Raw genomic sequence first — 17,064 nt, 5'->3', positions numbered from 1 at the left:
TAACAAAAACAAGACACAAAATTACAAAAATGAGACATAAAATGATAAAAATGAGACACGAAAAGACAAAAAGGAAACAGAAAATGACAACGAGATGTGAAAGGACAAAAATGAAACTCAAAATGACAAAAATCAGACATCAAACAACAAAAACGAGACTCAAACAACAAAAGGAGACTCAAACGACAAAAAGGAGACAGAAAATGACAAAAAAGAGACATGAAACAATGAAAACGACAGAAAACGACAAAACTGAGACACGAAATGACAAAGCCAATACACAAAACATGGAACAGATTATCCATCTATCCATTCTCTATACACCGCTTTATCCTCACTAGGGTCGCGGGGGGTGCTGGAGTCTATCCCAGCTGACTCGGGTGAAGGCAGGGGACACCCTGGACAGGTCGCCAGTCTGTCACAGGGCTACATATACAGACAAACAATCACACTCACATTCACACCTACGGGCAATTTAGAGTAACAAATTAACCTCAGCATATTTTTGGACTGTGGGAGGAAGCCGGAGTACCCGGAGAAAACCCACACATGCACAGGGAGAACATGCAAACTCCATGCAGAAAGATCCCAGGCCCAGGCTGAGATTTGAACCGGGGATCTTCTTGCTGCAAGGTGAAAGCACTAACCACTACTCCACTGTGCAGCCCAGGAACAGATCATGTGATCTGTAATTAACACACTTCCTTGAGAAGTGCACAACAAACGCACAAAAAATGACAACAGAAAAAGACAAAATGACAGGAGACATACAAAATAACTATAAAAACAACACTTTAAATGATCACAGACTGAAAACGGCCACAAAAATGGACTGAAAATGACCAAAAAAGAAACAAAATGAGCAGGTCATGTGACCTGGAATTAACACACTTCCTGGAGAGGTTGTTTTTGTAAGGGGTAACTTAGTGGAAAGTGATTTCTCAGACACAGATATAATTTGTTCATTTTAAAAAGGCTTCTTTTTCAGCAGATTTATCATAATTTCACTTATTACAGGACTGATTTTAATCTGAACACTCATTTATTTTGTGTCTGTTTTATTTATTTATTCTTTAATATAATGCATTGCTGCTCCGTTCACAGCACCCAGAGGCTTTCCTGCTGCAGTCTTGTTAGTTCTGGTGTGACCAGTGGTTTGTGCTGATTAATGTTTGCAAACTTCATCTCTGATTACTGAGTTTATTCACTGACATCATGCCTTTGTTGTGTCCTCTAATGATCACAATCAGAGCTGTTTTTTTTAAAGGACAGGATCACATTAACTGTGTGCACGCCCGTTAAATGCAGGTTGAAAGTGATTCAGACAGTGAACTCCCTGAACAAACAGCAGTGATCTCATAGCATCAGCTCTCCTGAGAAGCAGCGCCACACACTGGAGACTTATGGTAATGAAGCTTCTGAAAGACTAAGGCAGTTGGTGGGAGGTCTGAAGCATCCAGTTGTGGGACCAGGGACACTCAGACAAAAGGACACAGGGAGGAACATCCATCCATCCATCCATCCATCCATCCATTCTCTATACACCGCGTTATCCTCACTAGGGTCACGGGGGGTCCTGGAGCCTATCCCAGCTGACTCGGGTGAAGACAGGGGACACCCTGGACAGGTCGCCAGTCTGTCACAGGGCCTAGGGAGGAACAGAGTGAGTGTAATGCAATAATGGTATATACAGTAGTGGAAAAAAGTGTTTGGACATCCCATGTATTTGTGAAATACTGCATTAAGAATCACTCTAAGGTCTTCAAGTGTAATTTCTTTTAGTTCAGTTGCAGCCAAAATACAAAACGAATCCTCAAAAAGCTGACTAAAACTGACTAGTTCCATAAAAATACATAAGAAATTTTGAGTATTGGTCATACTGGTACCAGTGATCCACTAATGAATGTTTTTTATTAAAAAACACAATTTTTGTTGCCTTCCTTTGCGTCTATATAAAAACCAGCACATTTGAAAGTTCTTCAGAGACAAAAATGGTGAAAACAAGGAACCTAACGCAGGAAACACCTGAAGATACAGATTCTCAGCCAGGAAGGGTACAGCTGGTGCCAGATAGCCAGGAAGTGCAGATGCAGTCCTTCAGCAGTTGGATAAACTGCAGAAATACAGACGAACCAACAGCTTGGAAGACAAACCAAGATCTGAGCGTCCAAGAACGCATCCTGATCCATATGTGCAGGAAAACCACCAAAGGACATCACAGGAGCTTCAGCAGCAGTTTAGATCACGGCTTTAGGGTCCTACAAGGCTGTCAAGAAGCCCCTGATCAATGAGAGACAGAGGTTAGTCCACAAACACACAAGAACTGGAAGAAAATTCTGTGGTCAGATGAGTCCAGTTTCCAGCTATATCTTCCTCCTGCTAATGTGAGAGTATGCAGACGGCCAGGAGAAGCATTATCTCCAGCATGGACACACCTCACTGTAAAACATGACAGCTCCATTAAGTTATGTAAACTTGTTTGTTTTCTTCATTTCAAATTTTCATGGTAAGCTTTGAATATTGAACTCAAGTTTATAAGCTTTAGGAAATTAAACTTAAAATAATTAGTTGTCTTGACTAACACTACACTACTATGTAACACAACACATGTAGTAGTAGGAGATGGTGGGCCGTGGGAACAAGTAAAGGCTGATGTCATTGCTTAATTTATGCTAATTTTATGCTGACCTCATTTCTGTTGTTCTCAGAGCGGTCATCCATCAAATTTTTGACAGAAAGTATATAGATCCTCTCTGACAATGTTGAGAACTGACACACTGAAACTGTCAAGAATTTAGTTTTGTTAGTTTTTCTTGTAAACAATAAAAATATATCATTTGTAGCTGTTTGTGCGCAGTCACACCTTTTGAAACACAAAAAGACTTTTTCAAAAATATTTAAGGATAGGGCTGCACAGTGGCGTACTGGTTAGCACTTCTGCCTTGCAGCTCAAAGATCCCTGGTTCATGTCCCGGCTTTCTGCATGGAGTCTCCATGTTCTCCTGTACTTGTGTGGGTTTTCTCCAGCTTCCTCCCACAGCCAAAAATCATGCTGAGGTTAATTGGTGATTCTAAATTGTCTGTAGGTGTGAATGTGAGAGTTTGTCTCTATGTGTAGCCCTGTGACAGACTGTTACCTGTCCAGGTGTCCTCTGTCTTCACCCTCAATCAGCTGGATAGACTCCAGCCGCACATGACCCTAATGAGGATGAAGAGGTGTGTAGATGATGGATATTTCATAATATTTGAGATTGTGTCTGAAAACTTTTTTCCACTGCTGTATAGTAAATGTACAGGTAATATAAGAAGAGAGGCTGCCCAGCAGTCTAGATATAAAACCTCTGCTCTACCAGGAGCTGTATGTCAGACAGGAAGCTGAGAATGAGCAGGAAGACGGAGAAGAAGCAGGACGATGAGAGATGCTAGGAGGTCAGCTAGAAGTTTGATCTGCCTGAAGGTCTGAACTCTGAAGATCCATGCTGCATGGATCCAGACGGGACGTTTTACATCGAGGCATCCAAAGCTCCATGTGAGAGAAAGAGATTCGACTATGAGGAGCGTGGAGGAGAAAACACAGCAGAGTGTGTTCAACACGGACCGATCTACAGGCTACTGGGCCAACACACTTTCAGAATCTTTATAAAAGTATTCAGTTACGATCATATGTGCGCATTCGTTTTGCAAAATAAGTTAATCGACAATTGAACTACATTTTCTTCTTTTCTTAGTTGATCAGAAAGAAATCAACTCACTAGTTTTGAACTCCACATTAAAGACTTGAACCACAGGACTGTCTTTAGCTAAATGTTTCAAACTAAACACGCAGTATCTAAAAGCTGATATTCTTTTAGTATTTTACATCATTACACCACAGATTTGTTTTCCATATTCAGTAAAGTGAATCACAGACAAAAGGATCTTAAACACAGATTTGTAAAAACATTTTATGCATTTTTTTAATGAATTGATGTTTCACTTACACTCTCAACATCACAGTTCATCTCCATCATGTTCTCGTTATAAATCCTTTGTCTGAAAACCAAAGAAATGCGATGGATTTTCTTTTTTAATACGTAACGGTGATACAGCATCTTGTGAATGACATAAAACATCACTCTGTCTTTGGGCCTTTTCTTACGTTTCAGACAGCATCGATAATATTGAGGCAGTAAGATTTCATTTCCGCCAGCAGCGGTGATGGCAGCATGCTGTTTGAAGAACGTCACCAACATGAACTCTGGATCATTTTTAACCATCACAGCGGGGCAGCTGTCATCTGTAGAGTTTATAACTGGTCTATGCAAGACACTGTGGCCTCTGTGTCACAACATAAACAGCAAAATAGATGAAAACAACAATGAATTCAGTACAAAAGAACCTGCTCCCTGACTTCCACAACAACAACAAAAAAAAAACAAAAGTCATGTTTTCATTAAATCTCCACGTAGAAATGAACCCTTCAGCGTTTCAGAGTTTTAGGTTTGTTTCTGTTCGGTCAGCAGCTCCTCTTTTCAAAAAATACTAAATACAATCCAGAATGACAATAACCGACATACTACACTTTAAAGGCATTAATGTTCAGCGTGTGCAGGTGTGTTTGGGTGAAGTGAAGCCTCTCTCTGTGGAGCAGCATCACAGCTAGGCTTCAGGTTGGTATGGTTTGAGTCACCGGGACTCAAAAAGCAGTTCAGAAACACAACAGGAAACAGGAATGAACCGAGAACCAAACACAGCGTTGGTTATCAGACAGGAAACCTCACGGAGTAGAAGTTAAAGTGTTCTTCTGGTACTTTTAAACTGTCTGCTGCTCAAACAAGATCTCCAAACTACAAACAAATGAAAAGTTAAGAAAACGTCCCAAAAGGAAAGATATGGCACTGTTAGGCTTAGAGACAGAAGTTACACTGTGACTGGAATAAAAACAATAACTCTGTTTTTCTAGTTCTTCTGAAACCAGTAAAGGTGTCAGAGCAGATTCTATGCTGGTAGTGAGCAACTCTTTCATTAAGAGAACTTTACGGAAGAGGCCAAACCTTGACGGATCTACATGAACAAGAGGGGAGAAGATAACGAAAAAAGGCCATGCATGATCAACAATTTAAAGGAGAAAAAAAACATCTGAGAACCAGTTAAGGTAAAACAACAGATGAGAGGCACTGTGAGTTTTCTTTATCATTGCAAGAAAGGTTACACTGATAGATATTAAAGTTGTATGTGTCGCCCACATACAACATGTATGACGTATGATGCCGTCTGGAAATTACATATTTAATTATCCATCCATTCTCTATACACCGCTTTATCCTCACTAGGGTCGTGGGGGGTGCTGGAGTCTATCCCAGCTGACTCGGGTGAAGGCAGGGGACACCCTGGACAGGTCGCCAGTCTGTCTCAGGGCTACATATACAGACAAACAATCACACTCACATTCACACCTACGGGCAATTTAGAGTCATCAATTAACCTCAGCATGTTTTTGGACTGTGGGAGGAAGCCAGAGTACCCGGAGAAAACCCACACATGCACAGGGAGAACATGCAAACTCCATGCAGAAAGATCCCAGGCCCAGGCCGAGATTTGAACCGGGGATCTTCTTGCTGCAAGGTGAAAGCACTAACCACTACCCCACTGTGCAGCCCATATTTAATTATATGTAATGCAATTATTTAAGTTTCTCTGAGTGACATTTTAACCAGCTTTTCTGCAGATTTGTGCGACCACAACACATAAATACTGAATCACAGTGGCTCAAAACGTCTTCAAAGTTCTCTTAGGTTCTGGTAAACAACATGGAAGCAGCAGAAATAATAAAATTCATATGAGTAACAAACAGTAACAAAACAACACATTTGGCCTCCATGATAAAAACATCAGACTTTGTCAGACGGGTGTAACCTGTCCTTAGGTTGCTGCTTAAACCAGCCTCACATGGTAGGAGTCTGTAATAAAAAGCTCATCTGACCGGCTCGACATAACTCTAGTACTCTACTAGTAAATTAATAAAACTGGGCTCACAATGTACTCGCCTACATTTCTTTTCTCCTGTCTAAGATTATGAGATGTTCTTAAACTCACTGTGCATTTCTGTGAGGAGAGGATGAGGTAACAAAACACAATGATCTCACGCTCTCTCTATGGTTGTCTTCATGACAAAGTGTCTGTTTTTGTGTTTCTGTTTGTGTTTTGAGCCTCAGTCTGAAATGACTGACGAGTGTATGTACAGTTTCATTCACTGTGAACTGTTGGATGGTCACCGCTCAGCATCACTGTAAGCCAATAGCCTCGCTGGTGGCTGAAGGTTGAAGCTGGACTGTTTCCTGCTGCTGAACCTCTCTGACAGCCAAGATCCGAGTGAGCATGCTCTGTAGTGTGGAGCTGTCCAGCGGCTGAGAAGTGAACCAGTGGGAGCTGTGGAGGCGAGAGATAGAAATTAAATTTTAAAAATATCACAATTTTTATCCACCTTACATTAAAAGGGTCTTTGCATGTTTCACAGATAGATATTAGAGCCATTTTAGTCATTATTACAACAAAAACTAGAATAAAGGATAAGAAAACACCGACAAAAAGTGTTAGTGTGAAAATATAGAATGCCAGGTACTAGAAACAGGCTGCTTTGATACGTTAGTCACTGATTCTACTGGTTTATAGCAAATGGGATGAATGAGACCACTCTGAAGAGTTTAGTTTTTACTCTTTCCTCAAAACGACTGGCTCTGGTAACTAATGCCGATGCAGATGTTCAATACGACACAGAGCTGCTATTCGCTGGCTCCAAAAATCTCTGGCTCCCATAGATTAATTCAAAAAGAGAAAACCTAAAGTGTCGAACATCAGCTAAAAAAGCCTGGTTCAGATCCCAACAATTTCAATAACCTCCACCCCATTTCTAACCCGCGTTTCATCTCCAAAATCCTTGAAAAAACCCATCTAACTCAAAACAGCCTCTACGAACTATTCCAGTCTTGTTCCCAGCTCTCATAAAAATCATAAACAATCTCCTGCGAGCATCTGATTCTGGATTACCCACCATTCTCATTCTCCTTGATCTGAGTGCGGCCTTTGACACAGTTTCTTTTTATTTTATAGTTGGTTTTTTTTGGCCTTTTGTTGATTGTATTGGACAGGTAAGGTCCTCCTCCGTCTCTTCAGGTGTTCCCCAGGGCTCTGTCATCGGGCCCCTTCTCTTCATCATCTACCTCCTTTCCCTTAGCAATAAATTCCATAAATACAACATTCATTTTCATTGGTACGTGGATGACACCCAGCTCTGCCTATCCAGTAAACCCAGCTCTACACGCCCATCCTCCTCTCTCACCAACTGCTTGTCTGAAATAAAATCCTGGTTCACCTCAAACCTCCTAAAACTAAACAGCAACAAAACAGAGATTCTTCTCATTGGAACAAAATCAACACTATCCAGAACTGACAGTTTTTCCTTCACTATTGACAACTCCACAGTTTCTCCCTCCCCTCAGGTTCAGAGTCTGGGTGTCATCCTCGATTCCTCACTTTCCTTCCAATCTCATATCAATAACATCACCCAGTCTGCATATTTCCAACTCCATCCCTCCCTCACCCCCCATACTGCCTCCATCCTGGTCCACAGCCTCGTCACTTCCTGTCTAGACTACGGTAATTCTCTCCTCTTTGGTCTCTAACAAATTCCTCCATAACCTTCAACTGGTCCAGAATTCACATCATCTCCAGAACCCCCTCATTTCATCACATCACCCCGTCCACAGCAGCTCCCCCGGCTCCCGGTCAAATTCAGAATAGATTTCAAAATCCTCCTGTATACATTCAAGGCCAACCACAACCTCGCCCCTCCCTATCTGTCTGACCGTCTTCACATCGCCTCCTCCACCTGCTCTATCAGATCCTCTTCCTCCATCCACCTCATGGTGCCCTCCTAACCCTCAGCACCATGGGGAGCTTTCAGCTGCTCTGCTTCCAAACTCTGGAACTCACTCCCACCAGACATCTGAAATATCGACTCCCTGTCTCTTCAAATCCAGACTCAAAACTCACCTGTTCAAGACTATTAATTCTCTCGAAGTGCCTCTTTCTTTACGTGTGCTTTTAATCTTTATGTATGGTTTTAATCTGTTCTGTTGCATTTGTTTATCTTGTAAAGCGACTTTGGGTGTTAAAAAGGTGCCTACAAATAAAATGTATTATTATTATAACCTTTCCTACCCAGAGACAAGCCAACAAGCACCAGCTACTAAAACAGTTTGACATTACATATGAACACACTCCACAGACACATGACCTCCAGCAAAGCTCTGCCAGTCAGTAGCAATGACTCTGACCTGTGTGTGCTGACATTCTGTTCAGGCTGGAGGTAAAAAAAATTGGCCGTCTTCTTCACAGACTCTGGGCTGTTGGAGAGAAAGACGACAAATAAGAGTGTGTTGAATAGCAGCACTGATACTAGCTGGTCTGGAATTGTGTTTCTGTGTTTCTGTGTGCGAGTCTCACCATCTAGAGAGGTAGAACTCATAGAGTCGGACTGGACATTGTAGAGGGTTGGTGACGTTTTCCATCATCTCCAGGTTTCCCTCGTTCTCTGCCTGCCCTTTTCTGACTCGTTCTAAACAACAGAAACATAAAAACCCAGTCAGTCACTACAGCATTACACTCAACGTCAGAGAGATCTGAAAATTTGTCTCCGTTTTCTCACCAGCTGCAGAAACAAACTACTTTATTAATACAACCTTTACTTAAAATGACAAACATGTATCGTTCTGTGACACCAACCTGTGTCCTCCTGGCTGGGCGGGGCAGCGCTGCTTCTCTGGAACTGGAGGTAGAGGACTTTGCCGGCTCGACTGCAGGGTTTGGCGTGCCGAGTTAAATTTGAAAAAGACAGGCACCGGTGTTGCTCCAGAGTGGTGAAGTGGAAGCTTTTAGTGAAGAAGAAGAGCAGCGTGTTGAGCAGCACTATGGGGGAGTAGGCGCCCAGCTGCTTACACTCCCACAGGTAGGACGCCTCGACACGGGAAGAAACCGCTCGACCTGCAAGACGGAAAACACAGTCATGGATGAAAGTATTGGAGCCCCTGGATTTGTTACAGAAAATACACAATTCCTCCCAGAAATTGTTGCAATTACAAATGTTTTTTCCTATGCATGTGTTTATTTCCTTGATGTGCATTGGAAAAGCACAAAAAAGAAATACACCCGTCCCTGCCCAGAAAGATAAACCACAGTTCCATGGATTATAAACTTCTTGATTATATTACATCACAATGGACAAGGGAACTTCCAGATCTCTGGAGATGGTCTTGGAACCTTGAGATTGTTCATCTTTTTCCACAATTTTGCTTCTTAAGTCCTCAGACACTTCTCTGCTCTTCTCCATGCTTGGTGTGACACACATAGGCACACAACACAAAGGTTGAGTCAACTTTTATGCAGTCTAACTGGATTCAGGTATGATTTCTATACTGCCAGCACCTGTTACTGCCACAGGTGAGCTTGAACCAGCATCACATGTTTGAAAGAACATGATTTACCCACAGTTTGAAAAGGGTCCCAACAACTTTGTCCGGCCCATTTTTTGAGTTTTGTGTAAAATTATGTCAGTTTTGCCTTTTTCTTTTGCTTTTTAGTGTTTTTACAGTGCACATCAAGGAAATAAACACGTGTATACCAAAAACATTTGTAACTGCAACAATTTCTGGGAGAAATGATGTATTTTCTGGAAAAATTCCAGGGGTGCCAGTACTTTGGTCCATGGCTGTATCTGGCTCTTTAGCTGCTAAACACTCCTCTGTGTGTCAGACTTCTGGTTGGAGCTGGTGATGCTCAGTGATGAGAGAAACTAAACAGTATATCTGATTAGGAAACAAAACAAGAGCTAAAGAAGATACCAAAACACTCTAAAAATAAATCTGTGAGTTTACATTACAGGCAGTCTTTTGATGCAGAGTTGATATAAAAATGTTGATTAGTGCTGCTTTAAAACTGAACACCACTACAGATGAAAACATGCAGAGAGTTAATTATTTAACGTAAATACTCTGAATATGGGCTTTGAATTCACAAAGATTTTAAGAATTATGAGTTCTGGTCAGTGATTGTACCGTTTGGTAGCAGCTGAGGTTTCCAGAGTCGGAGCATCTCAGTGATCTCAGAGGCAAACTGACAGTAGAGCTCGTCAGTAAAGATGTTCTCTATCCGGCCCTTGATGAACAGAAACTGTCCAAATGGAGAGACACTGAGTCAATATGTTAGGAAGAAGAGAAACACACTAACAGAAGCCAGAAGGAAACCAGCGACACGGTGTTTGTGTGCACCTGCTGTATCCCCAGACACAGGTAGAAGACGCTGTCCGGACTGTAGGTCTCTCCGTTCGGCCGTCGCACTTCTTTGACAAAATGAGACAGAGCAAAGTTGAGCTCAGCAGAGTCACACTGAAGGATGTCTTCTTTAACGTCCACTGCACCGGCTGTGAGGGAAAGAAACACAAGTACAGATTAAAACTGTTTATAGAAGAGCCAGTTTATGAGCAACAGCAGCACTGGAAAAATGCCCCTCTCAAACAAGAAGAAAAACTTATTTCAAAGAACTTTTACCTTGAAGTAAGTGAAAAAAAAATCTCACTTACTCAAGTGAAAAATGACTTGGTAAGATTTCTTAAAACAAGAAGTGATATTTGGAATATTGAGATCCTAGAAATTAGCTGGTAAAACTTATTTTAAGCTCTATTTTACTAGGATTGTCAAGCTTAGGTGTCTTAACCCTCCTGCTGTCCTTATTTACGGGCACCAAAAAATATTGTTTCCTTGTCTGAAAAAAATCCAAAAATGCAGCAAAAAATTCCCCAAATTTAAAAAAAAAAAAAAAGGCAAAATCTTCAGGAAGAAAATTCCTTTAAAGTTTCTCTTAAAAGATTTATTTAAAAAATCTCCAAATTTGGCAAGAAATAAAAATAAAAAATATCTAAAATTTGTAGAATATTTTCAAAAAATGAATAAAAATCTTCCAAAAAATCCCCAAAATATCTAAAGTGATTCCATATATATATATATATATCAGCAAAACTTCTAATATTTTCTTTAAGAATGTTCAATAACAAAATCAACCAAAATACAGTGAAAAAAATAACACTAATCTGGCAAGAAATAAATAATTAAAAAAATAAAAAAAATCTAAAAATTGTAAATATTTTCAAAATATTAATAAGAATCTTCCAAAAAAATCCTAAAAATATTTAAAGTGATTCCATCTCTATCAGTAAAACTTCTAATATTTTCTTTGAGAACATTCAGAAAAAAATCAACCAAAAACCATCGAAATTCACTGAATGTTCTTAAAGAAACATTTTTTTTAACATTTCTTTTTTTTCCACTAAAAAATATTATAAAATTTCCCAAAAAATGTTGAAAACGTGGAAGTTTAACTGTGAAAATCTACATTTTTTCTACATTTTAAAACTTTAAAACGGGTCAATTTGACCCGCAGGACGACAGGAGGGTTAAACTTATTTTGAGTTTTCTTATAAAATTCAACTCAAAACAAGATAATTTCAAGACTGTTTGACTTAACAAGATATTTAAGATACATTGTCTTAAAACAAGTCCCTCCATCTGCTGAAATGTCTCTTTGTTAAGTGAATTATCTTAAATTGAGTGGGATGAGACGTTTTGACTAAAAATAAGACAAACAGACTTGGGAAGACTTAAGAGTTTTTGCAGTGAGAACGTTCTGTGATCGTAGTAAAGGAACTCAGGCTCACGTTCTGGTGGCTGCAGGCTGCGTTGTTGGACCCAGCTCCTCCAGGCTTTAACTCCATACAGGTGGTTCAGTTTAGAGGCGGCTGCAGTCACCACGGCGACGTGTTCCAGTGATCCAGTCCGTCTTCGACTCTGCTTGGACAGACAATGAACGCTGTAGTAGTTCAGGAAAGGTTGACACGGCTGAGAGAACACACACTTCCTGCCAAACTTGAGTGTATGTGCATAAAAACAGCAAACATTCATAAATGACTAAATATTTAAAGGCAGGAAGTTTCTGCAGCAGTAATTTCATCTCAGAAAACCAAAAAGCAGCCTATTAGAAAAGTTAAAGTCAGTAGAGTGAGTCATTTTAAACCAGGAAGCTGCTAAAAGGAATCTGAGCTGAGCCGAAGCCGTCTGATCTGTCCGTGACGTTGTACCCGTTTGCGGCTGGAGGAACTCTCTCTGGATCTTTTAACGCCTCGCTTTCGAGTCGACGACTTCTGATTCAGCGATTCTGTAAAAGAGAAACATAAAAAAACCTGTAGCTGAGTGTGTGTGAGCTGCTAAGTATGTCTTCTACTTATTGGCAATGGTCATTATTAGCTGGAGTACTCATTTTTCCCTCCAGACTCCTCACACAGTTTAATTTAAAAGCTTGAAACACTTTCTTCTCCTCCTCTTTTCTCATTAAACGTTTGAACAACCATTAGATTTATCTGCTGCATATAAAAATGGACATGAAGCTACAACAGCAACGTGCTCCAGATACACTAATAGTACAAAAATATATGAATCAAAGGGACCAAACCAGGACTTTCACTTTAATATTTTAACTGCATTTGCTGCCAATATTTCTGTACTTTAACCTGATCAGATGTTTTTGTTTAGAATGTTGACTTGCAATGAAGTATTTTTTACATTCTATTAGTATTTATACTTAAATGAAGGATCTGAATACCTCTGACTTTAATGCTGCTTCTTATGAAGTTTAAGCTGATTCTATTTACCTTTTTTTTTATTTACTGCCTTCCAGAGCAATAAAGCTCAAACCTTACAAGACATATCCTATTTTTGGGTTGATTATATTCAGTATTTTTCATCTGAACATGCAAAGTGACTCAAGAAATCAAACGAATATAACGAAAAACAACAAAAGTACAATATTTTACCCAGTTAGTCTGCCAACGAAATACTTCAATGCCATATTTTCTTACTAAGACTAATGTACCATTACTTGAGTAGGTTTTTTCACACAGGATTTCTACTTCGCTGAATTTGTACTTTAACTTCAGTAAATAATCTGAATACTGATAAAATCAACTGATGGCATTCTACACTTGTTTTAAGACAATGCATCTTAAATATCTTGTTAAGTCAAACAATCTTGAAATTATCTTGTTTTGAGTTGAATTTTACAAGAAAACTTGAAATAAGTTTAACCCTGGTGTCATCCTGCGGACCAAATTAACCTGGTTTAAAGTTTGAAAATGTGGGGAAAAAAATATCACAGTGAAACTTCTGATGTCCACATTTTCAATATTTTTGGGAAATCTTTAAACATTGTCTTGGTGAGAAAAAAATAATTTTTTGCTGAATGTTCTTAAAGAAAATATTCAAAGCTTTACTGAGATACAGTGCCTTGTGAAAGTATTCGGCCCCCTTGAACTTTTCAACCTTTCGCCACATTTCAGGCTTCAAACATAAAGATAGAAAATTGTAATTTTTTGTCAAGAATCAACAACAATTGGGACACAATCGTGAAGTGGAACTAAATTTATTGGATATTTTAAACTTTTTTAACAAATAAAAACCTGAAAAGTGGGGCGTGCAATATTATTCGGCCCCCTTGCATTAATACTTTGTAGCGCCACCTTTTGCTGCAATTACAGCTGCAAGTCGTTTGGGGTATGTCTCTATCAGTTTTGCACATCCAGAGACTGAAATTCTTGCCCATTCTTCCTTGCAAAACAGCTCGAGCTCAGTGAGGTTGGATGGAGAGCATTTGTGAACAGCAGTCTTCAGCTCTGCCCACAGATTCTCGATTGGATTCAGGTCTGGACTTTGACTTGGCCATTCTAACACCTGGATACGTTTATTTGTGAACCATTCCATTGTAGATTTGGCTTTATGGTTTGGATCATTGTCCTGTTGGAAGATAAATCTCCATCCCAGTCTCAGGTCTTTTGCAGACTCCAACAGGTTTTCTTCCAGAATGGTCCTGTATTTGGCTCCATTCATCTTCCCATCAATTTTAACCATCTTCCCTGTCCCTGCTGAAGAAAAGCAGGCCCAAACCATGAGGCTGCCACCACCATGTTTGACAGTGGGGATGGTGTGTTCAGGGTGATGAGCTGTGTTGCTTTTATGCCAAACATATAATTTTACATTGTGGCCAAAAAGTTCGATTTTGGTTTCATCTGACCAGAGCACCTTCTTCCACATGTTTGGTGTGTCTCCCAGGTGGCTTGTGGCAAACTTTAAACGAGACTTTTTATGGATATCTTTGAGAAATGGCTTTCTTCTTGCCACTCTTCCATAAAGGCCAGATTTGTTCAGTGTACGACTGATTGTTGTCCTATGGACAGACTCTCCCACCTCAGCTGTAGATCTCTGCAGTTCATCCAGAGTGATCATGGGCCTCTTGGCTGCATCTCTGATCAGTCTTCTCCTTGTTCCAGGTCAAAGTTTAGAGGGAAGGCCGGGTCTCGGTAGATTTGCAGTGGTCTGATACTCCTTCCATTTCAATATTATTGCTTGCACAGTGCTCCTTGAGATGTTTAAAGCTTGGGAAATCTTTTTGTATCCAAATCCGGCTTTAAACTTCTCCACAACAGTATCTGGGACCTGCCTGGTGTGTTCCTTGGTCTTCATGATGCTCTCTGCACTTTAAACAGAACCCTGAGACTATCACAGAGCAGGTGCATTTATACGGAGACTTGATTACACACAGGTGGATTCTATTTATCATCGTCAGTCATTTAGGACAACATTGGATCATTCAGAGATCCTCACTGAACTTCTGGAGTGAGTTTGCTGCACTGAAAGTAAAGGGGCCGAATAATATTGCACACCTCACTTTTCAGGTTTTTATTTGTTAAAAAAGTTTAAAATATCCAATAAATTTCATTCCACTTCACGATTGTGTCCCAATTGTTGTTGATTCTTGACAAAAAATTAAAATTTTATATCTTTATGTTTGAAGCCTGAAATGTGGCGAAAGGTTGAAAAGTTAAAGGGGGCCGAATACTTTCACAAGGCACTGTATATGTAAACACTTCAGATATTTTCAGGATTTTTTGGAAGATTTTTACTCATTTTTTGAAAATATTTTCAAGAGCTTTCTTGCCAAAATTTGGAGTATTTTTTTAAAATAAGCTTTTTAAATTTTTAAGGAATTATTGGAATTTTCTTCCTGAAAGTTTTGCAAATTTTCAGAAATTTGAGGATTTTTTTGGCTGATTTTTGAATTTCTTTCAGACAAGGAAACAATATTTTCTGGTGTCTGTAAATGAAGACAACAGGAGGATTAAAACATCTCAAATTAGGAGGTTACATGAAAGCAGAAATTTATTTTTGAGTGAAAAACTACTTTTTTTTTTTAGCATATCTGGCTTATTTTAAGACACCTAAGCTTGACAATCCTGGTAAAATAAAGCTTAAAATAAGTTTTAACAGCTAATTTTAAGATCTCAAGATTCTAAATATCACATCTTATTTCAAGAAATCTGACTAAATCCTTTTTCACTTGTTCTATTGGCAGATTTTTTTCACTTATTTTAAGGTAGAAGTTCCTTGAAATAATTTTTTTTTGTTTTGAGAGGAGCATCTTTTCCAGTGTAAAACCTGACAGAACATTCCTTCAGTGATCTGATATCTCACCATATGGGAAGTCGTTTTCCAGGTCCATCACTGGGGAGGAGGGCGGTTGATCCTGGGCACTGGTGGTAGGAGGGTCACTGGTTGTTTTGCTCGTCTCTGGCTGGGTAATAATCTGGGGATCAGCTGACTCTGTGCTTCTGTCTGAACTAACAGGAAGCGGGAGGTCGGCTTGAACGGCTTTTTCAGTCTCCTCATCTTCGCAGAGTGTGGGAGCGACCAGTTCAGACCTCGTGTCTCCTCTATGAGAACTCTCCTGGTCTAAAGCAGAAATATTAGTATTAGTATCAGGGCCAATATGTGGGATTATTTATGTCATAGTTGACATTTTTGCTGTTTTCAGGCCTAAAATCAACATGGCCACCTATAACCAAACAACATTTTAGAGAAAGATTCTTCTAAATATCATATATGCGACTGAGTAAGACTGAATTTGAAAGTTATTTATAATGATATTGTAGTAAACCTGTTGACATGCGATAAATAAACACTTGAGATGTGATGTGATGTGATCTGGAATTAACACGCTTCCTGGAGAGGTGTTGTTGTAGCGGGTAATTTAGTTGAAAGTGATTTTTCTGACACAGATACACTTTATTTTGTGTTATAAAATACAACAAATGACCACAGAAAAACACTAAATGCCTCAATAAGACAGAAAATTATCATAAAAAGAGACAAAATGACCACAAAACCCCTAAAACTACCACAAACAGACTGACAATGGCCACAAAGGGGCACAAAATGATCTAAAATGCCCACAAAACAGTTTGAAAATGACCAAATAATGAACACAGACACACACAACCACAAATAGACACATGACAAAAAGTGACACAAAATGACCACAGAAAAACACAAAATGACTCATTGAGACACATAATTATCATATAAAGACAGAAAATGATGTGAGACACACAGAATAACGAGAAAAAAAACGCAAAATAACCACACAAGACCTAAAATTATCACAACCAGACTGAATATGGCCACAAAAAGGCCCAAAATGACCACAAAAACACTTAAAAGGCCCACAAGTGACCAAAAACAGAAACAAAATGACCACAGAGAAATGAGCAAGTCATGTGATCAGGAATTAACACGCTTCCTTCAGAGGTGTTTTTGTAACAGGGAACTTAGTGGAAAGGGATTTCTGGGACACAGATACAATTTGTTACTTTCCATATAAAATTTGATACATTTCCAAAAATAAATATATGTCATGATTATTTCAATAAAAAGAACACAGTACAAACTATTTCTGAATCAGCTCATTTTATTATTGTTTAGCTAATTAGAAGGTGGTTGTTATTAAATTTGGACGGTTATTTAGTTGATATTTTAGTGATATCCAGTCATATGTAAGATATATCCCATTGACTTCAGAAGTCCCTTTATTATACATTGACCCACCAGATGTTTATGATGACAATTAAACAGAAATCTAGTCTTAACCTGA

General features: G+C 39.3%; 1 protein-coding gene across 6 annotated transcripts in view; it reads right to left on the bottom strand.

The window, feature by feature from the left end:
• Positions 1 to 3,930: 3,930 nt before the first annotated feature.
• Positions 3,931 to 17,064, bottom strand: part of si:ch211-266o15.1 (zinc finger MYM-type protein 4) — a 49,013-nt gene continuing 35,879 nt past the window's right edge. For all 6 annotated transcript variants that reach the window (XM_022201638.2, XM_051950616.1, XM_022201633.2 and 3 more), the window contains 9 exons: positions 15,609 to 15,866; positions 12,167 to 12,243; positions 11,747 to 11,876; positions 10,305 to 10,456; positions 10,092 to 10,206; positions 8,764 to 9,021; positions 8,485 to 8,596; positions 8,316 to 8,384; positions 3,931 to 6,408 (listed from right to left, as the gene is read on the bottom strand). In XM_022201638.2, coding sequence (XP_022057330.2) covers positions 6,264 to 6,408; positions 8,316 to 8,384; positions 8,485 to 8,596; positions 8,764 to 9,021; positions 10,092 to 10,206; positions 10,305 to 10,456; positions 11,747 to 11,876; positions 12,167 to 12,243; positions 15,609 to 15,866 — 1,316 coding nt within the window. In that variant the 3' untranslated portion in view covers positions 3,931 to 6,263. The remainder of the gene's footprint in view (positions 6,409 to 8,315; positions 8,385 to 8,484; positions 8,597 to 8,763; positions 9,022 to 10,091; positions 10,207 to 10,304; positions 10,457 to 11,746; positions 11,877 to 12,166; positions 12,244 to 15,608; positions 15,867 to 17,064) is intronic.

This window comes from Acanthochromis polyacanthus, chromosome 1 (genome assembly GCF_021347895.1).
Source record: "Acanthochromis polyacanthus isolate Apoly-LR-REF ecotype Palm Island chromosome 1, KAUST_Apoly_ChrSc, whole genome shotgun sequence".
Classification (NCBI taxonomy): Eukaryota; Metazoa; Chordata; class Actinopteri; family Pomacentridae; genus Acanthochromis; species Acanthochromis polyacanthus.
Note: the sequence above shows the minus strand (reverse complement) of the source record. Positions and strands in the feature narration are given on the sequence as shown.